This window comes from Rhincodon typus, chromosome 36, assembly GCF_021869965.1.
Source record: "Rhincodon typus isolate 14 chromosome 36, sRhiTyp1.1, whole genome shotgun sequence".
NCBI lineage: Eukaryota > Metazoa > Chordata > Chondrichthyes > Orectolobiformes > Rhincodontidae > Rhincodon > Rhincodon typus.
In genome coordinates, this window is record NC_063367.1 from 12,250,581 (window position 1) to 12,277,766 (window position 27,186).

Sequence of the window (27,186 nt, forward strand, 5' to 3'; positions counted from 1 at the left end):
TCTGAAGAAGGGTCTAGGCCCGAAACGTCAGCTTTCCTGCTCCTCTGATGCTGCTTGGCCTGCTGTGTTCATCCAGCTCTACACCTAGTTATCTCAGATTCTCCAGCATCTGCAGTTCCTACTATCTCAGGCACAAATCTTTCTTCAGCATCTGAGTTTTGCGCCTTTCACAAAGTGAAAAAAAAATCTTTACTTTTTATTCCTATTGCTAAATTTATATTGAAAAGCAATTAATGATGTATTTTGTGGGGAAGAAGCCATAGAAATGGTATCTCAAAATGGTTGCAATATTAGTGAAAATATTTCCACTAAATGGAGTGAAATTGTTCATCAGTAAATATTAACAAGAAGATGAAATGAGTGATCTTTGTTCCAACTCTCTCAGTTAAAACATTTTACACCACAATTTTTGTAACTAATACCTCTCATATTCACTGCTGATTTAGATGACTTCTTCAAGGAAACCTTTTTTTTCTGTAGTTTTCTCTTTTCTTTCTTTCGAATGCCAGCTACCATGAAAGCCAATAGCAATGCCGCTGTTAATCATAAAATGGAGAAAAAATTTAAATTGAATTATATCAATGCCATTTGAACAGTAAATAAATATTTGAATGTGTTCAGATGGAGGACTTTAATTGGAGAATCACTTGTGCTTCTATATACAGCAGATTACTGAAAATGTACTGGTTGGGTTTGGAGGCACATCTGTGTATTATGTATTGCAGAATATAAAAGATGATAACATGTGTAAACACTGGCTCCAGCTCTATCATTCACTGCCTAGTTTTCTGGAGTAGAATAGTGAACTGCAAAGTACTTTCCAAATCAAACAGGATCTGGTTTGGACAGTCTTACATCTGGATAGATCGTTTGGTATTAGCTTGCAAATCAAGGGATTGTGTAGATTATAGAACAGGTGAGATAACTGTAATATCCATTTTTATAAAATGTCATTAAATTTAATTCCTGGGTCAAAATTCTGGAATTTCCTCCTTAATGGCACTGGGGATGTGACTATAGTGCACAGACAGCAACATTTCCAGAAAGCAACTCACTACCACCTTCTTGAGGACATCCAGGAATGAGCAATAAATACCGGCCTGACAGTACTGTGCACTTCCGACATGTGAATTAGAGGATTGTCTGCTGGAAACAAATGTCAAAAAAGGGAAGTTCCAAATAAATATGAACAGAGATAGGTTTCAGAATTCTCGAGGATAAAATACAAATTTATTGTGATGTTCTAAGAATCCAGAACTATTCAAGGTACTGCTGGGTCTGCAATGAGCCAAGATATAGATACAAGATTTACCCAATATGTTAGATTCTGGACTTCCATCTCTAGAAGATCGTAGTTAAATCTAGGCAGAATAAAGCGTTGATAGTCGCCTATCAGATGTCGCCTGCATCTGCCGGCTGTAATTTTGGCATTTTCCTAATCTTACTTTAATTCCCACAAATGACATGTAGTCACCAAACTGGTGCCATTGATAGTGTCATCTGACAGGACTAAAACGAATTTGCTTGGGAAGCGGAACATGCCAGTCTCGTACAAGAAGGGCTCTTCCGAGATTGGAACACATTGGGACACATTGTTGGGACAGAATAACTAATTCCAATAAAAGTAAAATACTGAGGATGCTGGAGATCTGAGGGAGAAACAGAATCAACATCGAGACCAATATGGCTCATCATTGTTACTCTAGAAAAAGAAGCCATTGGACTTGAAATGTTAACTGTTTCTCTCTCCACAGATGCTGCCAGACCTGCTGGGTTTCTCCAGCACTTTCTCTTGGTATTTTCGAAAGAAATCGAGCTGTGCTGTGGCTGATCTGGAACCATTTGATGCTTAACACTGGGTGACTGAAATGGAAAGTATTCCATTCTCCAGTATTGACATCTCACATCTTGATAAGAAAACTAGATTTTGTTAATAATAGAAGCAATATTATGTCAAGGATGATTTACTCATCTATAGGATCTATGTATAACTTGGTTTCATAACACAGATAGCATTGTGTGTTCTGGAAAATAATAGAATCAATATCAACTGGAATCAACAAATTTCAAGTTATATGCCATGATGTGGAGGTGCTGGAGCTGGACTGGGGTGGACAAAGTCAGAAGGTACACGACACCAGGTTATAATCCAACAGGTTTATTTAAAATCACAAGCTTTCACAGCGCTGCTCCTTCGTCAGGTGAACGACCAGCACTTCGAAAGCTTGTGATTTTAAATAAACCTGTTGGATTATAAACTGGTGCCACGTGATTTCTGAAGTTATATGCTAGTCAACTGCATGTAAGGAGGAATGTTTGTTGATGTTAGTAAAATCGTTAAAAGTATTTGTTGAATCAAAGAAAGTGAAGGACACTGTTTAAATTGGAGCTCAAATTTCTGTTCTGATATTGCTTCAATCAACAATAACTTGTGCTTATATACCACCCTTAAAAATAAAACATCCTAAGGACCATTACAGGTGCAAACATTACAGAAAATATGACACCAAGTCACAAAAAGGATATATTATAGCAGGTAACCAAAAGCTCAGTTAAAACAGGTTTTGAGTATTGCCTTACAGGAGGAAAGGGAGGAAAATAGGCTGAAAGGTTTCGGGGAAAAATTACAGAGTTCTGGGTTTCAGGAGCTGAAACCACAATCAGCAACAGGTTAGTGATTAAGATCCGTGATTCGCTATGGTACAGAATTAGAAGTGCAGAGATAGCTAGGAAATTTTTACAGCTAAGGGAGATGGCAGGGTAAGGAGGAGCAAGCTGCAGAAGAATTTGAATGCAATGCTGCAAATGCTTGACCCTGGAGCTAATGTGGGTCAGCGAGCACGGGGGTAAGGAGGAATGGGACTTGGTACAACTGGGGACGTAGCCAGCCGAAGTTTGGATGATTTCAAGTTTATGGAGAGCTAAAGAATGAAAATCTGCTAATGGTGTGTTTGAGTAGTCAAGTCTCGGGTGAGGGCTTCAGCAGAAGACAAGCTAATCCAAGTCAGAGTTTGACCATGGTAGAGATATGGAAGAATGCAATCTTAATGATGGTGTGGAATCTTGGATCAGGGTCAAATGCAATTCCATGATTGTGAATAGTCCGGCTTTGTTTCAGATAGTTGCTAAGGAGAGGGATGGAGTAGGTGGCTCAGGAACATAGTTTGTGCGAGTTCCAATGACAATAGCTGCAGAACTCCCAGTACATTTTTGGAGAAAATTTCTGTTGTCTGGTTTTGGATGCTTACTGCCTACAATGGATATAAGTGGTATTACAAATTTCTTTCTTTTATACATAATGATATCATATACAAACCCAAAGGGAAACAGCAGAGTGCCACAATAAGTATCCCAAAGCCTGCTCCACTGCCATCAAAATAATACATTGTGCTGACTTTTACACATGGCTCCATGTCACTCTCTGTCAACTGCTTTGGTTGAGCACATGGGTCACCTGCAAGAAAGCAAAGTAAAAATCAGTAAAGAGATTGTGATGAAACATTTCTTAAACATTCAGAATCACAGAAAGCTTACAATGCATTCGGCCTGTTGTTTCTGTTTCAGCTCTCCAACCTAACATAGAGTCATAGAAATGTACAGCATGGAAACAGACCTTTTGGTCCAACTCGCCCATGCTGATCAGATATTCTAAATTAATCTAGTTCCATTTGCCAGCACTTGGCCTATATCCCTCTAAACCCTTCCTATTCATGCACCTATCCAGGTGCCTTTTTAATGTTGTAATTGTACCAGCCTCCAGCACCTCCCCTGGCAGCTCATTCCATACACACACCACCCTCTGTGTGAAAAAGTTGCCCCTTACAACCCTTTTAAATCTTTCCCCCCCTCACCTTAAACCAATGCCCTCTAATTTTGGACTCCCTACTCTGGGAAAAAGACATTGACTATTTACCCCATCCATGCCCCTTATGATTTTATAAAGTTCTATAAGGTCACCCCTCAGCTTCCGATGCTCCAGGGAAAATAGCCCCAGCCTGTTTAGACTCTCCCTATAGCTCAGACCATCCAATCCTGGCAACATCTTTATAAATCTTTTCTGAACCTTTTCAAGTTTCACAACATCTTTCCTATAGTAGCTAGACCAGAATTGAACACAGTATTCCAAAAGTGGCCTAACCAATGTCCTGTACAGCCACAACATGACCTCTCAACTCCAATACTCAATGCACTGACCAATAAAGACAAGCGTACCAAACGCCTTCTTCACTATCCTGTCTACCTGTGACTCTGCTTTCAAGGGATTTTGATCCTTCACCCAAAGGTCTCTTTGTTCAGCAACACTCCCCAGGACTTTACCATTAAGTGTATAAGTCCTGCCCTGATTGGCTCTCACATTTATCTAAACTAAATTCCATCTGCCACTCCTTGGCCCATCGGCCCATCTGAACAAGGTCCCTTGTACTCTGAGGTAACCTTCTTCACTGTTCACTACATTACCAATTTTGGTGTTATGTGCAAACTGACTAATTTATTCCCTATATTCACATCCAAATCATTTATATAAATGACAAAAAGCAGCGGACCCAACACTGATCCCTACGGCAACACATCTTGCCTAATGACATTTTCCTGCCTTCTTCCCATAATCCTACACATTCTTCCTCTTCAAATAACTATCTAATTCCCTTTGAATGCCTCAATTAAATGGCCTCTGCAACACTCCCAGGCAAAATAGTTTATCCTGCTTTTAGAACACTCATGCCACCAAGTACAAGATTCCCTTCTGTAAATGTTATACTTTAAGAACATCAAAAGAACATTTAGATGATGATATAATAAGTTGGTCGTCAAACATCTCAGTATGTGAATCCTGCGTCCCTCCAAATTTGGTGTCCTGCACATGCCTGATTTTCATCGCACCACTATTTTGATGTATCTTAGAATTTAGGGCATGGATGGTTTGAAAGAATATCTGCAGTTCTCATTCCTTTAAAAACTGGTCATGATGTGGTTGATCATTAAATAAAAAGTGCAAAGATATGCTCAGTCCTGTTTATCCGCTGAATCACCTCCCTAGATCTGTGGGCTTGCGAGGTCAGACCAAGACACCATCTTTTTCTCATTGATTCATCTGGTCTGATCACACGCTACGTAGGAGAATTTACGTTTTGTGTTATCGGTGGGAAGTCCATGTTCCAACCTCATGTGTACAACAAGGATTTGGTGTGACCATTTCTAGGATTAACCTAAACCTTGCAATAAATCTCAGATTTGCCTTTCTTTCTACTTCCAAGACTGCATGGTCCATTTTGCCATACAAGATTAATAGTGGATATACAAATGAACATCTTGCTCCCTGTTAGCTTATTGTTGAAGACCCAGGCTGCCATGGCATTATGTTGCTTACCATCTTTCCAGAAGAAAACATCACTCTGAATATCCTGAGGCACTGCAACTGTTGTCGCTAGCAACACATTGGCATATTTGATGTTCTTAATGTCCTGAATTTCACTAGCCGTAAACATTCTAGAAGACACAATTTGTGATAATGTTATGGGGCTTATCAAACAGCATTCCTTTTAAACTGACCCTGACACCTCTTATGCCTTTCCAAAACCCAGTTTGAGGCCCTCTTCTCCATATGTTCTAGAGATTTGTATAGAAGTACAAGATAGTAAGACATTTCCAAAATTATACCTCACATGAATCTGTGGAAATGTTCAAGCTGTGTACGTAGATAAAAATTACAGTTACCTCAAAAGCTTCCTAGCTCAAACACGGGTTCCCGTACTAGCTCTCCATTCTAAAAGAAACATTCTTTGGTAGGGTATGTACGTCAATGTCTAGACCAGCTCATCCCCAATTGCCTTTGAGAAGGTGGTGGTGAGACATCGTCTCAAACTGCTGCAATCTATTCTGTGTAGGCACACCCACAGTGCTCTTAGGGAGTGAGCTCTGGGATTTTGACCCGGTAACAGTGCAGCTAAAACAATATATTTCCAAATCAGAATGGTGTGCGCCTTGGAGAGGAACTTGCAAGTGGTGGTGTTCCCATGTATCTGATCCCCATGTCCTTCAAGGTGGTAGAGGTCAAAGGTTTAGAAAGTGCTATTGTCTATTTTCGAAATTCTAATCTTCCAAGGCAGAATAAGAGGTATTAGAGGAAATAAATATAATTAAAAGCTGCAAAGAAAATGTGCAATAGCCTTTGTGGAATGAATTAAGACAACACCTATCACAGGCATTTGTCAAAATGACACTTCTACATTTTGCGATGAAAGACTTTTGTACTCCTTAAGGGACTGAATACTTAATAATGTTTACAGCTTAAAAAAAAAGACTGACAGCTCTCTTCTCTTTTCTATAATCCAAGGTGCACTATGAGATTATTGGGCTGGTGACCTCCAGGTTAAATGGCAGAATTATCATCCTTCTCAGATTTTCCATTAACTTGAAAAGGAATTGAAACAAAAAGAATGCCCTAATGATTGCGCCATTTCATTATAAAGCTGCCCATTTCATCTGAAGGACCACCAACAGTTAGCCCCAGACTGCAACCGTGAGTTCAAGTGACACAATGGTTTAGAATCATAGAATGATTGTCAGAAGGTTTTTCACCATTTCCTAACAGCGCTCAGATTGATCTTCAAATGGAAAAAAAACAAGTAACTTTTGCTCACCCATTCTTGGTGTTTTCGAACCAGAATCTATCACCATCTCGTATGCGTTCAAACTGTTCTTTTATAAGCATGGGAAAGAGTCTGTTAGAGACCCCATCACTCTCCAGAAAGACTCCGACCAGCAACTCCAGTTTGGAAATGTCATTACTGTACATTGCTGCTAACTTGTCAAAGAGCTGGATTATGGGAGAGACAATGTACCAATTAGAATAGAGTCCCTACTGTGCGGGAAAGAGGCCATTCGAATTTGCACAAACCATCTGGAGAACATTCCACCCAAACCCTGCTTTGCCATGGCTAATTGACCTAGACTGCACATTCCTAGACACTACAGGGGCAATTTAGCACAGCCAATCCGCCTAGCCTGCACATCGTTGGACTGTGGGAAGAAAACGGAGCACCTGGAGGAAACCCACGCAGACATGGGGAGAATGTGCAAACTCCACGCAGACAGTCACCCTTGGTGGAATTGAACATAGGTCCTTGGGGCTGTGAGGCAACAGTGTGAAATAAGTACTTCAGAAGATCTGAAAAATCCATTCAGATTCATAGAGATGTACAGTACGGAAACAGACCCTTCAGCCTAACTTGTCCATGCTGACCAGATATCCAAAATTAATCCAGCACCATTTGCCAGCATTTGGCCCATATCCCTCTAAACCCCCTCTTATAACTTTCATATACCCATCCAGATGTCTTTTAAATGTTGTAACTGTACCAGCCTCCACCACTTCCTCTGGCAGCTCATTCCACACACGCAGCACCCTCTGTGAAAAATTTGCCTTTTAGATCCCTTTTAAATCTTTTCCTCTCTTGAAATATGCTTGCAGAGAACAGAATAAATTATTGCTATCTATGTAGAATCCTAATGTCCCGTGAGATTTTTTATGTCCATCAGAGAAAGTATGTGAAGCCTTGGTTTAATTCTGATCTGAACAACACAGCCTTCCTGATACTGCAGTACTCCCTCACTGCACTGAATTCAGTGTCAACTTGTACTTGTGTCCCTGGTGTTTCTGACTCAGAATTAAGACTGCTTTCATTCAGCTATAGCTGACACTAATGGAAATAGTTTTCCTGAATCTCATTTACTCATTTAAAAGGCAAATTTATCCCCTCCTTGGAAATGATGAGACGTGGGATCAGAAGGAGAAATAGCTCGGTGCTGGGTCCACTGTTGATTGTCATTTATATAAACAATTTGGATAAGAATTTAGGAAATATGCTCAATAAGTTTGCGGATGACACTAAAATTCATGATATAGTGGACAGTAAGGAAGGTTATCTAAGATTACAACAGAATCCTGATCAATTGGGCCACTGGGACGAGGAGTGGCAGATTTTAATTTGGATAAATGAGAGATGTTGTATTTTGGTAAAACGAACAAAAGCAGGACTTATACAGTTAATGGTAGAGCCCTGGGCAGTGTTATAGAACAGAGACATAGGGGTTCAGGTATATAGCTCTTTGAAGGTTGAATTACAGGCAGACAGTGTGGTTAAGAAGGCATTAAGCATGCTTGCCTTCATTGCTCAGACCATTGAGTCTAGGAGTTGGGACATCATGTTGACATTGTACAGGATGTTGGGGAGGCCACTTTTGGAGTACTGGGTACAGTTCTGGTCAGCCTGCTGTAGGAGGATATTATTAAATTGGAGAGGATTCAGAAAAGATTTGCAAGGATGCTGCCAGGACTGGAAGGTCTGAGTTTTAGGAGAGGTTGAGTAGGCTGGGTCTTTATCATTGGAGTGTGGGAGTGGCTTTATATAATCATGAGGGGTATAGACAAGGTGAATAGCAAAGGTCTATTCCCTAGGTTGGGGGAGTTCAAACTTGGAGGGCATAATTTTAAAGTGAGAGGAGAAAGATGTAAAATGGACCTGACAGGTAACTTTTTCATAGAGAGATGATTCGTATGCAGAATGAACTGCAAGAGGAAGTGGTAGATGCAGGTATAGTTACAACATTTACAACATTTTGATAGATACATGAATAGGAAGGGTTTATAGGGATATGGGCCAAATGCCAGGATGTGGGACTTCTTTAGTTTAGGAACCTTGATCAGCATGGACAAGTTGGTCTGAAGGGCCTGTTCCATGCTGTATGAGTTGGTCCTGGAGATATGCTCTTTCCTTCTTGCCACCTCACCAATTAAGTGCTGGGCAAGATGTTCCATTTAAGACTTTCTTGACTCACTAGCAATTAAGGCTTTTGCATGCTAAATTAATAGCCAAAAAGGGTCTCAATTCATCATCTTCATGATTACTTGACTTCCCAGCAGGCTCTGGGAAACCCGGGTAACCTGTTGACGGGCTGGGGGATAGGACCTCTAGCTGCTTTAATCTTGGTGCAACAAAGATGCTGATGGGGAGGTTGAACTTCAACTAACTATCTTTAGAACCCAAAGGCAGAGCAGATCAAAGGTCAATTGGTGCCAGGTTCTGGCGAGATGGAATCCACTATCAAAGTCTGCAATTCACCGAGACATTCGCTGGGGTCAGATTTAACAAACCAATTGGCTTGTGATCCGCAGAGCCTTCTTGATGTTGAGGGCATTGAGTCAGTCAGCGCTGAACTAACCTGCTCCCACATTTGGGCTGCAAGTTGGACAATTGCTGCCATTGCTTCATGCTTCGGCTTAAATGATTCCACCTTTGGGGACCTGGGTGCTGGTGGTCAGCCACTTCCATTTCAAGAATCCAGATGAAGAGATCCATTGTTCATTGTGCAGAGTGAGTGAGTGAGTCACCACAGTCTTACCAAGGCATCGGGCTGATTTCTCTTCAGAGAGAGATGACTAGTGGCGATCTAACCTGATGGCTTCCTTACATCTGGTGAGGGGAGAGAGGTAGAAAAGGAGAATCCTTCAATGGTAACCTCAGTTGGTGATTGGAAATGAACCCACGCTATCGGCGTCGCTCTGCTTTGCAGACCATCCATCCAGCCAACTCAACTAAACCGACCCCAACATCACTGTAGGTGCAGAAAATAGGAGCCAGCCAAAAGCGGGGTAAACCAAGAAGCCAAGTATCAGTTATCTCAGTTGGCTGGATGGCTAGTTTGTTATGCAAACTAACACCAACAATGCAGGCTCAATTCCTGGATGAGGTCACCATGAAGGTCCAATGCTTTCAATCTCACTCCTCACCTGAGGCATGGTGATCTTCAGGTTAAACTCACCACCTGTCATCTGTCTCTAAGAGCACAGCCCTCTGGGACTGTGGTGATTTGATCTAAATCAGGAAGTCTCTGTTAGATGTACCAAACTTCAGTTTTACAAGTTTGTGAAGTATAGGAACAGGGAAGCTGTACAAAATCTTTGTAAATTGCTGTTTTGGCCTTAGAATGGAGCCCATTTTAGGTTCTAAACTACAGGAGGGTAGCAAGACTTTAGTGAATGTATTACAGATTTGCCAGAAGATACCAGTGATATAAAAATTCAGCTAGGTACAGAATAAGGAAACAGAGAGTCTTCTCATTAAAAGCAAAGAAGTTTAGCAATCACTCTGATAGAAGTGTTCAAAATGATGAGCAGTTTTGATAGGGTAAATTGGGAAAAAAATATTTCCACAGTTTGGTGTGTTGGAAATAAGAAGACACAAAATTGGTTAAATAACCAGACAGGAGATAGAAGTATTTCATAATATGGAGTGGTGATGATTAGAAATATGCTGCCTGAAGGGGCAGAGGAGGCAGTTTAAATACCATAAGGCAAGTGGATACATACTTGAAAAGAAACAAAATAAATGTAGAGCTAGGATGAAAGAGAAAGGGGATACAACTAATTTGTCAGCTCTTTCAAAGTGCTGGCACAAGCAGGATTGTTTGATTGGCCATCTATGATGAAACATTCTAAGATGCGGGGGGATAGCAATGAGAAATAAAACATTCATACTTTTGAGGTCATGGGATGATTGATTTGGCCCATGCTTTTCAAATTGATCTTTTAATGGCAGAATATTGTTGACAATTAGTAGGTTGAGAGATAGACACAAGATTCTTGTTTTCTCACTGCTTAACTTTTGACAATTTTTTTCCGTTAATCTTTTCAAAGGAGCAACTAGCAGTTGTCTAACCTCTGGATTTTCATTGTGGAGTTGAGGGTTGATACTTGACCAGTTAGTTACTGGTTGGAGATCAAACATTTTTCGTGCTTGATTGTAACTTGGAAGGCCACTGTCTCTCCCCCGTTGGATGTCAAGAGCCACCAAGTCTGATCTTGTGAACCTCAGTGGCCCATACATGAAGTCTGCAAAATGTAAAGACTATAGTCAAGGAAATGGTATTCTATTTAAACCAGCGAACTGACAGTTGTATAACAGCAGGAATTAATGTTGTTCTTTTCCGAGTATCCTACAGTATCAAAAAATGGGAAGGATAAATATTAGACTCCATTAGATGTATACTGGGAGCAAGAAAGTGGCTAAGGAAAGCATAGATCCACTCAAGGACAAAGCAGGGAATTTATTCATGGAGCCAGAGGAAGTGGGTGAGGTCCTTAATGAGTACTTCACATCATTATTCACCAAGGAGAAGTGCATGGATGACAGTAAGGTTAGGGAGGAGTAGTTGATATTCTTGAGCATATCAGTATTAAAAAGGCGGTGGCTTTGGGTGGGCTTGAAGAACATTAGGTCCTCAAGGCCTGCAGGGATCTATCCAAAGAGACTGAGTGAGGCAAGGAAGGAGATGCCTGGGGCCTTGGCAAAGATTTTTACAGCCTCTTTAGCCCCAGGTGAGGTCACAGAAGACATGAAAATAGCTAATGTTATTCCTTTATTAATGGAGGGCAACAGGGATAATTCAGCAAATTATAGGCCGATTAGCCTTGTATCAGTGGCAAAGAAATTATCGGAGAAAATTCTTAGGGACAGGATTTATTCACATTTGGAAGATAATGGACTTATTAGGGATAGTCAGCATGGCTTTATGGCAGGTCTTGCATCACAAATTTAATGGAGTTATTTTAGGAAGTGACAAAGATGGTTGATGAGGATATGGCAGTGGATATTGTCTATATGGATTTGACTAAGGCATTTGAAAAGTTCCCTCATGGTAAGGTGTTCTGGAAAGATAAGTAACATGGGATCCACAGTGAGTTGGTAAGTTGGATGCAAAACTAGCTTCATCACAGAAGACAGAGGGTAGTTGTGGAGGAATGCTTTTCTGACCAGATGTCTCTGACGTGTGGTGTTCCGCAAGGATCAATGCTGGGATGCCTGTTATTTGTAATATGTAAACATGATTTGGATGAAAATGTAGGTTGTGTGATTAGTAAGTTAGCAGACAACATGAAATTGGTGGAGTTGTGGGTAGTGAAGAAGTTTGTCGAAGGATACAGCAGGATATAGATCAGTGGGAAAGTTGGGTGGAGAAATGGCAGGTGGAGTTTAATCCAGACAAGTGTGAGGTGATGCATTTTGGGAGATCAAATGCAAGAGCAAAATATACAGTAAATGGCAGGACCTCAGGAACATAGATATACAGATTGATCTCGGGGTGCAAGTCCATAGATCACTGAAAGTGGCAACACAATTGGATAAGGCTGTAAAGGCGATGTAGGCATCCTTGCCTTTATTGGTTGGGTGCTTGAGTATAAAAGTTGTCAAAATGCTGCAGCTTATAAGACTTTAGTTAAACCACATTAGGAGTATTGTATGCAGTTCCTGTTGCCACACTATAGGAAGGATCTGAAGTCTTTGGAGAGGGTCCAAAAGAGGTTTACCAAGATGTTGCCTGGGATTGGAGTATATTGGTTATAAGGAGAGGTTGGACAAATTTGGATTGTTTTTGCTGGAGCATCAGAGGCTGAGTGGCAACCTAATAGAAGTATATAGAAGTATATGAGAGACATGGACAGGGTGAATAGTCAGGGTGGCTACGATGGAAATGTCAAAAGCTAGGGGCCATAGGTTTAAGGTGAGAGGGAGAAAGCTTAAAGGTTTAAAGTGAAAGGTGAAAAGCTCAAGGGAATGTGCAAGGCAAGATTTTTTTTTACACAGAGGCTGGTAGGTGTCTGGAATGCAATAAGTCATGGAGTCATAGAGATGTACAGCATGGAAACAGACTCTTCGGTCCAAATTGCCAATGCAAACCAGATATCTTAAATGAATCTAGTCCCATTTCCCAGCATTTGTCCCATATTCCTCTAAACCCTTCCTATTCATGAATGCATCCAGATGTCTTTTAAATGTTGTAATTGTACCAGCCTCCACCACTTCCTCTGACTGCTCATTTCATCACTCTCTGCATGAAAAAGATGCCTCTTAGGTCCCTTTAAATCTTTCCTCTCTCACCTTAAACCTATGCTCTCTAATTTTGGAGTCCCTCACCCTGGGGAGAAAATCTGAGCTATTCACCTTCTCCATGGCCCTGATGATTTTATAATCCTCTATAAAGCCAACCCTCAGCCTCCAAGATCCAGGGAAAATAGCCCCAGCCTCTTCAACCTCTCCCTATAGCTCACACCCTCCAACCCTGGCAACATCCTTGTAAATCTTTTCTCAACCCTTTCAAGTTTCACAACATCCTGCCTGTAGCAGGGAGACCACAACTGAATGCAGTATTCCAAAAGTGATCTAACCAATGTCCTGTACAGCCACAACATGACCTTCCAACTCCTGTACTCAATGCACTGACCAATAAAGGCAAGCGTACCAAATATCTTCTTCACTATTCTGTCTACCTTTAACTCCACTTTCAAGGAACTATGGACCTGCACTCCAAGGTCTCTTCATTCAGCAACACCACCCAGGACCTTACCATTAAGTGTCTAAGTCCTGCCCTGATTTGCCTTTCCAAAATTCAGCACCTCACATTTATATAAATTAAACTTCATCTGCAATTTCTCGGCCCATTGGCCCATCTGATCAAGGTCCTATTGAACCGTGAGGTAACCTTCTTTGCTGCCCCACCAATTTTTGTGTCAGCTGCAAACCTAACAGCCACTTCTCCTATGTTCACATCCAAATCATTTATATAAACGACGAAAAGCAATGGACCCAGCATTGATCCTTCTGACACACCGCTGGTCACAGGCCTCCAGTCTGAAAAACAACCCACCACCTCCATCCTCTGTCTCCTACCTTCAAGCCAGTTCTGTATCCAAATGCCTAGCTGTCCATATTCCATGTGATCTAACCTTGCTAACTAATCTACCATGTGGAACCATGTCACGCACCTTACTGAAGTCCATATAGATCACGTCCACTGCTCTGCCTTCATTGATCCTCTTTGTTACTTCTTCAAAAAACTCAATCAAGTTTGTGAGACACGATTTCCCATGCACAAAGCCATGCTGGCCATCCGAAATAAGTCCTTGGATTTCCAAATACATGTAAATCCTGTCCCTCAGGATCCCCTCCAACAACGTGCCCACCACCGATGTCAGGCTCACCATTGTATAGTTTCTTGGCTTTTTCTTACCACCCTTCTTAAATAGTGGCACCACATTAGCCACCCTCCAGGGCCAGGGAAGTTCATAGAAGCAGATACAATAGCAACGGTTAAGAGGCACTTAGATACGCACATGAACCAGCAGGGAATAGAGGCATATGGAGCATATGAAGGCAAACGGGATTAGTTTTGAATGGAATTATGGTTGGCGCAGACATGGTGGGCCAAAGGGCCTGTACCTGTGTTGCACTGTACTATGTTCAGTGCATGTTGGTCAATATGCAAATTAAGTTAACATGGAAAGTTCAACTTCCCAAACACAAAGTTAAAGCATAAAAGGGAAGGAACGTGTTGGAATGAACTTAAGTTATGTTCCATTGATATTACATGTGGGTAAATAATCAGATATATTAGATAAATACTGAAAAATTCACTGCTTATTGCATCAATATTATGCCCTATTGCTTTAAGAATTTATTGCGACTGATTTGAGCAAACAACAGTTTCAATCATCATGCTCACTGACTACTACTTGATGAATATAGGCTAGTGGTATAAGGGAATGGTGAAATCATAATATTTTCATTTGCTTGAGATGCATTTTAAACTAATATTGAACCTTTTCAATTCAATGTAGAATGATTTAAGATGCTTCATTTGAAAGCGTTATAGGGCTTCCTGGTGAATCTCTTTAATGTACTTTGTCCCAGGAAGGCAAGCACAGCTCCTGAATGTAACATCTATTAGCCCAGTATCCAGGTGCTGTTGCAATCAATACACATTCCATTTACTAATGCAAAAAAAATGCAGGACCAGGTTGCATGACTCAAGAGATTCTAGTGTACATCTTCCACTTGTTTTGAACTCTTAATGGATCCAGATTAATTTAGCCAATTCTAGTTATGGCAGTTTCTAAAATTTAACTACAGTCAGTTTTTTTAAAACGCTTTCTCAAAGACTGTATTTTTACCTCTTAGATCTGACACCACAATGTTGTCTTCTCGTTCTGCTATTTGCGAAGCCATCCCCAGAATCAACTCATCGAACTTCTGTGGTTCTTTGAAATGTCGATTCTAGCAACAGGCAAACAATGACACTTACAAATGAATGAATAAGAAATACATCAAACAAAAATCAAACACCACAAATAAATATCCTTAAAGTAGATTAACAGTTGTTAAAATATGTATGCATTATATTTTGCTTTGCATGCTAGTAGAAACAGACAATGAAAGTTTTTTGTCTGCTTTAATCCGACCCTCCCTAACATTACACGGAATGAAAGGGTAGTATTTGTTCATTAATTATTTTGTTCATTAATTATTTGCAAGATGTGGGCATTACTGGTAAACATTCCATAAAGCCAATGCCCAATTACCATTAGGATTGCTGGTGACAACAGAGATTATTCACCCAGTTGACAGTATTGTTTACACTCAATATCATTGCTTTGGGTCTGAAGTCACATGTCCACCAAACTGGGTAATAAGGGAAGCAAGTTTCCCTTCCCAAAAAGCATCAGACAGTCAGATGATTGATATAGAATTGTTGTGACCACTGTTGCTGGTATTGGTTTCTATGTCAGATATAATGAAATGATTTTAAATTTTATATCTGCCACGTTGGGATATGAGCTCATGGCCCAATATCATTAGTGCAGTTCTCTGGTTCACACATTCAGTGACATAACTACTGTGCTACTGTAGACACCCAATAATTGCTTGCTTAGACCATTAAGATCTCGTCGAGGTTATAGGCAACATGTTAAAATTGTGCAGTGGGTAAGAATGAAAAATGAGCTCTGAGGTCATGATCAGAAATGACTTTATCCTCACAAGAAAATGACTGGATTTCAAAGTGTCAAAGCCCATCCTTCCAAATGTCTGTAACGAGGAGTAATACCATAGGTTATCCCCCCAAAAATTTAAAATAATGTAATTACTTAACAAAATTATATTTTATGGGTCGTGAAAATGTCACTGGACTATTTATCCAGTGGCCCATACAAATAATTTGGAGACATCATGTTAGGGCTACCCATGGCCAAAACAACATAAAATGGCTGAAAGTAGTTCTCAGTTGATATAAAACGGCTGGGGAAGTATTTTAGGTGAAACAGCAGCTTGTATAATCTGCAGTTTCAAGACAAATTATAAACTAGAGTAAGTAGATGACTTCAGAGAAGGAATATATGCAAGGTCACTAGATAATACAAAGGGTCTTGTGAAAGTATACAATGGGCTTTGTTACACAGAAACAGAATGTAGAAAGCTTTGTATAGAACCACAGTGGAGCTACCCATAGTAACATGTAGTATGACATAGCAAAGCATAATCATGTATAGCCATTACTGTATAAAGTAATATATCAAAGTATAGCCACCTATCAAACATCAAAATGGAGTTTTAAATACACAGCCATTATAGGATATAACTGTATTCTTGTGAAAGTTCCATCAAAGGCAGATTGAGAGATACCTTCTCATCAGAAAACGTGTGCCGTCTGGACTGTGGTTGAATGAGGTGTTTTGTTAAAGCCCTAGGATAATTGGTAAGGGAGCCCTTTAAACAACATGAGATCTCAGGGTGACCTAAAGCTGTCCATAGATTGATCGTGCAATCACATGATTAACCTGATTGGATGTGTATGTCATCAATTGGTAATACATTAATTTTTGTAAAAGCCAACGGCAGGCTAAAAGCAAAGTATAGAAAGTGTATGTTTCCTTATAATTGATGGACAAGTCTCTGGACTGCCAGAAGCTTTCTCCCCACTGGCCTAAAACAATAAACCTCTTTGACAACAAAGTGGACCCGGGTGTCAAATGATTCAGTCAGTCATTTAGTCCCCAAACATGTGTTCAAATTCCACTTTGACAACTGCTGGAATGTAGATCCAGTTAATAAATTTAATTAATAAAAATCCAGAGTTGAAAGCAGGTCTCAGCCAGTAAGAGTAGCTGTGATAACAAGGTGTAGAGCTGGATGAACACAACAGGTCAAGCAGCATCAGAGGAGCAGGAAAGCTGACGTTTCAGGCCTAGACTGTGAAACCAGTTGAATTAGTTCATTTAGGGAAGCCAATTTGTTGTTCTTACCTAGTCTGACTACATTACCCCCAAAGTGCTTTACAACCAATGAAATACTTTTTAAAGTGTAGTCACTGTCGTAATGCAGGAAATGAATAGATTTTCTGAGCACAGCAAGTTCCCATTATCATCAAGGAGGTAATGGACGGATAAATCTGTTTTTGTTAAATATTGGCTTGGAGACCTAAAAACTTCCAGTTCTGCTGTGGAATACTTGAAAAATTCCCCGTTTCTCTGCAAAATATTTGCCAACATGCCTTTTACATTTGCCAGAGGAGGCGACTGCGCCTGAGTTTAATGTCTCACTCAACATCTCCAACAGAATGGCATTCGCCCTGTACTGCACTGCAGTGTCAACTTTTGTGATAACTTCACCTGTCAACACATTGTATTCCATCTGTTTCACAGTAATTTTACAGCACCCTCCTCAGATATGCAAACTTACAAACTTACTTTGAGTTCACAATTTGTCAGTGTTGAGTTTAATGTCACACCCTATTTGTGACTGCTCTGTTATCATACCTCTCTATTCCAGAAGTTGTTACACACTCGAAGTGCTGGGTCTTCTCCAATATTACTTGAAAATTTACGAAACTGGCAGTCTTTGCTCCTGGAAGAGTCAAATAGTAGCTGGTATTAGCATCACCATTGATTTCAGAGCAGTTTATACATTTCACTTACATATGGCATGAAAACAACTGGAATTTAGTAATTCCTATATGACGAAATTAGACCAAATAGATTTTGTTTCCTGCTATTCTAGAAGTACATGGTACAGTGAAAATGCATTTAATGACTAAACGTGGTAAAAGGCGAAGCTGCTGTAGTCCTACTCTCTCATTAAACAGAGATGACTTGTAGTGGTTTAATCTGAGCGTTAACGTGCCTCAGTTAAGGAGAGAGAGTGAGAAGAACAGTCCTTCATAATAGCCTCAGCTGATGCAGGAATTAAGCCCAGACTGTTAGCATCACACTGCACTGCAAACCAGCCATTGCAACCAACTGAACTAATCAACCCCCAAACTAAACATAGTAATTAATCTCTGTCAACGGGTCTACATCAGAGATAGACATGAGGAATGTCCAAAACTGTTTCACAGATAATCAATTACTTTTGAAATTTCATTTCTGTTGTTAATTAAAGAAACATAGACACAATGTTGCTACCACACCGAAACTATCGAAATATGTTTTGGTCGGGTTGGTTGAGGAACCAGCATTGATTAAGACTCTAAGAAAACTCCAAAACACATCAAGGGATCTTTTACAGTCACAAACTAAGAGAAAACAGATCGGTCATTAACATTTCATTGGCGCATTCTGTTCTCTTTTGTACTGCATTGAAATGGCATCCTACGTTTAGGTGATTACATTCTACAGCAGAGTATGAGACCACTGAAGAACCATAATCAACGCAATTGCACTATTGGGAGAGATCACAGACGTTAATACTATCAAACTGATACTTGACCTTAAATAATTTTTACATTATTTAAGCAAATTAAAGATTCTGATAAAGCACTAGACCACCTGCAAAATTACAGAGGAACATTAAATTGATCCTAATTTTCTTCTTTACTACCTCATGTAGACACCTGGTGGAACCAAGGAGTTGATTATTCGGATAGCAGCTGACTGAAATTCAGGCGAGATACCAGGATCGACTTGCTTCTTATAGCCTGAAGCACAGATGGAAAAGTAGAGTTGTTTATCATTACATCCTAAAGATGTGTGAGATTTTATAAAATGAATTGCCCCAATTCATTGGAGTCTCCAATCAACCATAAACAATACTGACCTTCATAGGTGCTTCCATTCTGTCCAATGAAGGCTGGCAGCCACTCATAAAATACAATATTCTACAAAAGATAAGGAAACAGTGTTGCCCAGGTGGTCTTCAATGTAACAGCACATCCGCAGCACAGTCTGTTTGCTCTGAGACAAGCAGCTACTGTAAAAGTGGATTGTCGCCTTATTCAGTGACTTTGCATTAGAGTTTGAAGAAGCTAAAGACCTTATAGTTCCTTCTGCTCCAAAAAAATTAAAATGCCACCTTACCTTTCAGGCTAAAATTAGGTTTGCTGACATGATTTTTAATTGCACAGAGATGGATCACGCTTAACATTAAACTGCCCCAAAAATAATCTAATCATCACAGTCGAAAAGTCTGAAAATTGGATCAATGGAGAACATGATGTAGATCTGCCATAGGAAATTCAAATGTTCAATCAGGTCAATAAAGTGCTGCTGATTTTTATCATTTGAATGTTTTGCGTTATCTTATAGCATCTTTCTTCCATCTCAAGTAGATTAGTCTCAATGACATCTCTTACTCTGTATTATTCATCTAAAACCTACAAATATTCCTAGAGTCTCAAGGACCAAAGACATTGAATGGAATGCAATGCCCTTCCCCAAGGCACGTTTGGAGGTGGCATTTAGTCGAGAAGCTAGATGATGGGTACGGACGCCAGACTTAATTAGGGTAGGAAGGCATATGGGCATCTTGGCTGCCCCGCAATACCAAATGAGGCCCTTAAATGGGAAATGAATGCCTGTCTTGTTCGCATATGGGCTCCAGATTGGCAGGCATCCTTCAAAAACACTCAGTGCCTGATCAAGGGTTCCCATGAGACCCAACATCCTACACTCTGCCACTGCTTTCCTCCCCAGTGTCCCCATCCCACCTGTGACCACTCACCTGTGACCTGGTCTCTCACAGATCCTGTACCCCTGGTGGTCTGGCCCCTGCCATTAGTAATGCTTTGTGCAATGGATGATTTGCTATTGGCCAGGAACTATGGGTGGGTGAGATTTCCACTCTGGGGGTGTCCTTGATTCCTGGCTAGGCCTGCTGTTGGCTACTTAAATTGCTTCTCTCTAAAGGTCACGAATCTGTGGAATTCACTACCCCAGAGTGTAGTGGATCTCGGGACACTGAGTAAATTTAAGGAGAGAGATTAATTTTTATTATATTGGGTTGAAGGGCTGTAGAAAGTAGGCAGGAAAGTGAAGCAGGCTTGAGGGGCTGAACTTCCCACTCCTGCTCCTAGTTCTTATCTTCTTAAGTACTTGGCTGGGACTTCATACAGCAGGTCTTCCCCAAAGGAGGTAATGCAGTTTCTTAACAGTTCTCCACGCAGCAGACAACAACCCAGTTGCCTGGACTTATTCAATTAATTTATAATCCCCTGGGTGATTGACTGGCCTACAGAAAACTCCACTGAAAAATATCCCTGCAGCAATATTTTACATATCCCTTTAACTCAGGCACCAAGGCAAATTAATTACTTTCAGAATGTCAACCAAACTATTTTGGTTGATATTCTATTGTGCACTAGAGGATTGAAAATTTCACACGCACAAGATGTAGTACAGAGATTGTTGTGGTACTATTCTGATTGCCATTACTGGCATCTTACAGTTTCTGTTACCTCTACAAGTATGTGCTTCACAGCAAAGATTTATGATGCTGCCACCAGTTCTCCTTTGTCCATGCTTTATCAAGGGCCTATCTGTGGTAGGGAATACAGCATTATAGAGTCTTCAGAGATGGCACTGGAAATGGCGACTTTGTATGCTTTTCACTGTATTCATTTATCCCTGTACTTGAGTAAATGTGACAATAAAACCTTATTCTAATCTTAATTCTAATTCTAAATGAGCCACAAGAATGCAAATGAGCAGCACTTCTGCAGCTGTTAGTTACCTGGAAAATGGCAATGACACGCTTCCGAGCTCTCTGGAATAACTCTTCATCAGAAGAGTTGGGCTTCTCAGCTTTAAACTTGCGTGCCCAGTAATTGTGATATCGCAACCAGATGATGCTTTCCGCTTGGAGAAAGGGACTTTCATTTGCTCGCGCATTTCCAAAATCTTTTAGAAAATAACGCAAAAAGAGAACATTGTGAAGACTTAGCAAAATTTATTGCTAATTTCTTTCCTATCATCGATGAGTATTTCATCTTACAGTTTATAAAAGCTTATTGACATTTTATAGAGTTATAGAGATGTACAGCTCCTGAATGTAACATCTATTAGCCCAATATCCAGATGCTGAAACAGACCCTTCGGTCCAACTCGTCCATGCTGACTCAATTAATCTAGTCCCCAGTTGCCAGTATTTGGCCCATATCCCTGTAAACCCTTCATATTCATGTAACCATCCAGATGCCTTTTGAATGTTGTGATTGTACCAGCCTCCACCACTTCCTCTGGCAGGTCATTCCATACACACACCACCTCTTCCTCTGGCAGCTCATTCCATACACGCACCCCCTCTGCGTGAAAAAGTTGCCCCTTAGGTCCTTATATCATTCCCCTCTCACCATAAACCCATGTCTTCTAGTTTTGGACACTCCTACCCTGGGGAAAAAGGACTTGTCTATTCACATGCTCCTCATGATTGTATAAACCTCCAAAAGGTCGCCACTTAACCTCCATCGCTCAAGCCAAAAAGCCCCATAGCTCTCCCTACAGCTCATACCCTCCAACCTTTGCAACATCCTTGTAAATTTTTTCTGCACCCTCTCAAGTTTAGTATTTATGAAGAAGTATCTGACAAAGATGACTTGATTGAAAAACAAAAGATCCTGGGTGCGGTCTTTCTTGTCAAAGTGGATAAGGAGACGCTGTATCCTCTTATGGGAGAATCCAGTGCTTGTTGGAAAATCAGAGGTCACCCATTTTAAATGCAGATGAGGCCAAAAACAATCCAGAATTCTCTTCCTGAAAAGGTGATGGAAACAGAGCCCTTGAATATTTTTAAGGCAGACGTAAGTAGATGTACCTTAATCAAGAGGGTAAAAGGTTATCGGGAAGTAAGTGGGAATGTGGATTTGAGTATACAATCAGACCAGCCATGATCTTATTGAATGTTAAACCAGGCTCTTGCAGCTGAATGGCTGACTCTTTTTACATAGAGTTATACAATACGGAAACAGGCCCTTCAGCCCAACTTGTCCATGACGACTAGGTTTCCTAATCTGAACTAATCCCATGCGTGCATTTGGCCCATACCCCTCTAAGCCTTTCCTATCCATGCACCTATCCAAATGTCTTTTAATGTTGTAATTTTACCACTTTCTCTGACAGCTCGTTCCATTTTCACACTGCCCTTTGCACAAAAACATTGCCTTTTACATCTTTTCCTGCTCATCTTGAACTGATGCCCCTCTAGTTTTGGACTCCCCTACCCTGGGGAAAAGACCTTGGCTATTTGCCTTATCTATGCTCCTCATGATTTTATAAACCTCTATAAGGTCACCCCTCAGCCTCCTACATTCCAGGGAAAAGTCCGTGCCCATCCAGCCTCTCCTTATAATTCAAACCTTCTAGTTTTGGTAACATCCTTGTAAATCTTTACCTATCGCAGGTTGACCAGATTTCATACGCTTATATATTCTGCAACTTGATTCCCAATGGCGAAGAAGATCTTACAGTAGCTGTTTATTTTTAAAATTTATTTGCAGGAGGTGCATATCACTGGCTGGACTAGTATTGCCCATCCCAAATTGCCCAGAGGGCAGTTAAGAGTCAACTACATTGCTGTGGGAGTCACATGTAGCCCAGACCAGGTAAGGATAGCAGTTTCCTTCCTTAAAAGGCATTAGTGAACTAGATGAGTTTTTCCTGATATTAGCAAATGATTCAGGGTCATCATTAGATGCTTACTTTCAGATTTTTGTTGAATTCAAATTCCACCATCTGCCATGACAGGATTTGAACCCAGGTATCACAATCCTTACCCGGGTCTCTGGATTAATGGTCTAGCAATACCGTCATGAGGCCATCACCTCCCACTTAACAGTCCTGGAATTTCTGTCTCACCACGACTGACAATCCCACCTCTCCCCATCCCACATCACAGAATTAGGGAATTGTTGCACTACAACCATTTGGTCTATTGTGTCTGCACTGCCTCGTTACATGAGCATTGTTACTTAATGCCAATTTCCTCCTTTTCCACATACCATTGCACGTTATTTCTATCCAAATAACGATCCAATGCCCTTTTGAATGCCTCAATGCAACTTGCCTCCACCATACTTGCAGGCAATGTATTCCATTCCCTAACTACTCACTCAGTGAAAACGTTTCCCATCGTTTCACTCCTGCTTGTTTTGCAAATCATTTTAAGCCTATGCTCTCTTGTGCTTGCTCCTTTTACAAATGGAAACAGTTTCTCATTGTTTACTATATCCAGCCCGCTCATGATTTTGCTCCACAGTCTTCCCCTATGTGTAATAATCTGAAAATTAAGCTGATGTAACATTTGGTACCACATTCTGTAAAATTAATAGGAAATGCAAATAGATATCAGTCACGAACCCGTGTTATTTTATCAGCCACACCTAGGAATCAAACTAGTTACCGTAAAGTCCCTGAAGTCCAGTTTGTTTGGTTACAGGGTCTGCCATCTTCCACAAACGAATCAATCCAGTACTTGGCCTTGGTAACAGACCGTCTAGAGAAGAATCCAAAAGCCCATCAGAAAAAGTACGCAGGGCATCACTCCAAGAATGGGATGACCCATAGATGGAGCTTCCATCAATCCATGTAGTGACATGGTTTACCTGAAATAAGTCAGGAATGAGGCAGATTTCAGTTATTGACAATAACAACCACTCACATTTATATAGTGCCTTTAACATTAACACCGCAAGCTGCTTCACAGGAGCATTATGAATTGAAGTATCACATTGAGCTACATAATGAAATGTTGGGACAAAAGACCAAAGACTTGATCAAAAAATATTGCTTTTAAGGTAGGTTTTTAATGTGCAAAGCAAGATAGAGAGGTGGGGGAAGTACATTCCTGAGCTTGGAGCATAGGCAACTGAAGGCACACCATCAATGGTGGGATGATTTAAAATTGTAGACACTCAAGAGGACCAAATTAGAGGAGGACAGAAATGATAGGTTGTAGGGCTGGAGGGGTTTGTAGATATAGAGAGTACTGAAGCCTGAGAGGGATTTGAAAACAAGGAAGAACATTTTAGAATCAAGATGGTTTTGCGCTCTAATCTCTAGATGAACCCAATACCTCTGACCTAGAGGAAAGAATGCTATCAATTATGACACAGCTGAATTGTGTGCAACCTAGTCATAAGGAATTAGATCTGATACTAGTGCATAGTGCTCTGGTAAGGCTTAATTTTGGTGACTAATTCAAACATGAGAGATATTAATGTACTGAGAGGTAATGCAAATGATAGTAACGACCATAGAGTCATACAACACAGAAACATACTTTCAGCCCAGCTCATCCATGCCAAACAGGTTTCCCAAATTAAACTAGTCCCATTTCTCTGTGTTTGACCCATTTCCATCTCAATCTTTCCTGTCCATGTACCTGTCCAAATGTCTTTTAAGTATTGTAATTGTACCCACATCTACCACTTCCTCTGGCAGCTCGTTCCATATACGCACCACCCTCTGTGTGAAAGAGTTGCTGCTCAGGTCCCTTTTAGATCTTTCCCTCTCACCTTAAACCTATGCCCTCTAGTTTTGGACTCGCCTACTCTAGAGAAAAGACCTTGGCTATTCACCTTACCTATGCCCATCATGATTTTATAAATCTCTATAACGTTAGTGTAAGACTTCAGAGTTATAACTGAAGATTAATGAAACCTGGTCCCTTTAGCATTGAAAGGGGATGACTATGTCAAGATCTTACAGACTGGTAAACAAGTCAGAACATTGCAGAGAAAGGATGACTCATAACATGACTTCAAAGTAAACTACGACAGAAGGAGATGTGGATCAAAATCCTGGCACCCGCTCCCTAACAACCTGTGGGTGTACCGAAAGCACGTGGAATGCAGAGATTCAAAAGGGTGGCTCACCACAACCTTCTCAAGGGCAATTAAAGATGGGCAGTAAATGCTGGCCTAGTGAGCAACACCCACATCCTATGAAAAAAAAAATCATAGATAGCAAAAATATCAAGATAGACTGAAGAATTCATTCTTCTAAAAAGGGTATTGACAAGTGAAGATGACTGTAAGATGTGTATTGGAGGCAAAAGTCTTATTAATTAATTAAGGTACAATGGGATGTTGAATGTGAAAGTTTTTCTTAAATAGATGGGTATGGAATGGTTAGCCAAATGCCCTTTCTCATCCCCAATTAATGTGCTTTGAGCAAATGTTGCACTTTATTTATTTTTATCTTCCCTCTTTTACATTTCTAGTATATTTTTATAACTCAAACCCTCCATTCCTGGAAATGTGCTGTAAATCTTTTCTGAACCCACTCCAGTTTAATAATATTCTTCCTATAACAGAGTGACCAGAACTGGACACGGTACTCCAGAAGAGGTCTCACCAACATGCTGTACACCCTCAACGTAAGATTGGGACTCAACAAGTGGAGAAATGCAACTCCCATGTTTAATCTGTTTCCTATACATTTAAAAACTAAAAATACGTCTTATTTGTTCGTTCAATGAATATATAGCTCTGTTACATAATATACCTGCAATCGGGGGTTGTTGGGACTTTGACCTGAGCTCGTTGTCCAACGACCACGCTGGAATGGGAGATGCACATTCCTGGTGCAGTTAGGATCAAAAGTCGGGTCTCCACAAGGAATCTGAATGTTCAGGAATTCAGCAGGACAACCGGACCCAGTTGTTTCCAAAATTTCATCAATGACGTGAAACCCTGATAGGTTGAAACAAAGTTGAAGAAAAATCATTGCAAAGGCTTCCAGGAAATGAAAAACTCTATTTCTTCAGTGAAATACATACAAATGACTCAGGGATAGGAATTTGTTTGGCTGCAGCAGGGCAGTGGTGTTGTAAGTGTGAGCATGAAGATTTAAACTGTTCAGTACTTCTGATGAAGTCATGAACATAAATATAGGGGAGGCGATGGCCTAGTGGTATTATCACTGGACTGTTAATCCAGGGACCAGATAATACTCTGGGGACCTGGGTTCAAATCTCCACCATGGCAGATGGTGGAATGAGATTTCAATAAATATCGGAATTAAGAGTCTAATGATGACCATGAATCCATTGTCAATTGTCAGGAAAAACCCAACTGGTTCACTAATGTCCTTTAGGGAAGGAAGCTGCCATCCTTACCTACTATGGCCTACATGTGACTCCTGATCCACAGCAATGTGGTTGTCTCTTAACTGCCCTCTGGGCAATTAGGGATGGACAATAAATACTGCCCAGCCAGTGACACCCTCATCCCATGAATGAATAAAGAAAGAAAAAAATTTCTGTTATTTAAATATAGGAGCATAGGAACTGCTAGACAACAAAAAGCCAAGAACCATAATTCACCTCCTGACAGTCTCACAAAACAGTGATAATAGAATTATTGATTAATCTTGGCAATATATCTCCATCAATAAGTCTACAACGTGATCAGACATGAGCTGAGGAAAATCCTCAATCGTCAGAAGCATAGGTCCAAGCTAATGTTTCTCTCATGCCTGCTAGAATGACCACACATTGAATCTCAAATTATTAACATAGTATATCCTAAATCCTCATCTTTTGATACCGGTCGAAGTGAATTTGCACTTGAGTGAATCAATGTTAGTTTCTCCCATCATTTCCCTTGGCTTTCCCTTCCACAGATTCGCCACACATTTGCTTAACTCTACTGTTGATCTTGAGCAATGCAAGGTGCAGATTTAATTGTTAATGCACCTGGATGTATTGGAATGCAGGTTGAATGGGTAATTGGGGTAACAAGGAAGATTACACAAATGGACAAGAGCCTGCCTGAGTTTCCCATTCAATCACTGCCCAGGCAATCCAAAATGCCTAGCATTAGTTAACGGAAAACTGGCCCAAATTTTGAAAAAACGTTTAATAAAGGCAGAATGCTGTGGAGGTTGGAAATCTAAAACAAACACAGAGATTGCTGGAGAAACTTATCAGGTCTGGCATCATCTGTGGAGAGAGAATCAGAGTCAATGTTAAAAATGGTTCGTGACTTTTCTGCCTTGTCGAAAAGCAGACGATAAAGAATGCTTCAACAACAAAAACAGAAGTTGCTGGAAAAGCTCAGCAGGTCTGGCAGCATCTGTGAAGGAAA

The 27,186-nt window shown here is 40.5% G+C and overlaps 1 protein-coding gene across 1 annotated transcript in view; it reads right to left on the reverse strand.

Moving 5' to 3' along the window:
• LOC109915384 (dual oxidase 1-like) overlaps positions 1-27,186 on the reverse strand; it is a 110,369-nt gene that overhangs the window by 62,421 nt on the left and 20,762 nt on the right. The window contains exons 4-15 of the mRNA XM_048617038.1: positions 25,604-25,791; positions 23,499-23,700; positions 20,835-21,001; positions 18,924-18,984; positions 18,708-18,804; positions 17,648-17,735; positions 15,008-15,110; positions 10,719-10,891; positions 6,642-6,817; positions 5,369-5,487; positions 3,317-3,454; positions 400-536 (exon numbers count right to left, since the gene is read on the reverse strand). Coding sequence (XP_048472995.1) covers positions 400-536; positions 3,317-3,454; positions 5,369-5,487; positions 6,642-6,817; positions 10,719-10,891; positions 15,008-15,110; positions 17,648-17,735; positions 18,708-18,804; positions 18,924-18,984; positions 20,835-21,001; positions 23,499-23,700; positions 25,604-25,791 — 1,649 coding nt within the window. The remainder of the gene's footprint in view (positions 1-399; positions 537-3,316; positions 3,455-5,368; positions 5,488-6,641; positions 6,818-10,718; positions 10,892-15,007; positions 15,111-17,647; positions 17,736-18,707; positions 18,805-18,923; positions 18,985-20,834; positions 21,002-23,498; positions 23,701-25,603; positions 25,792-27,186) is intronic.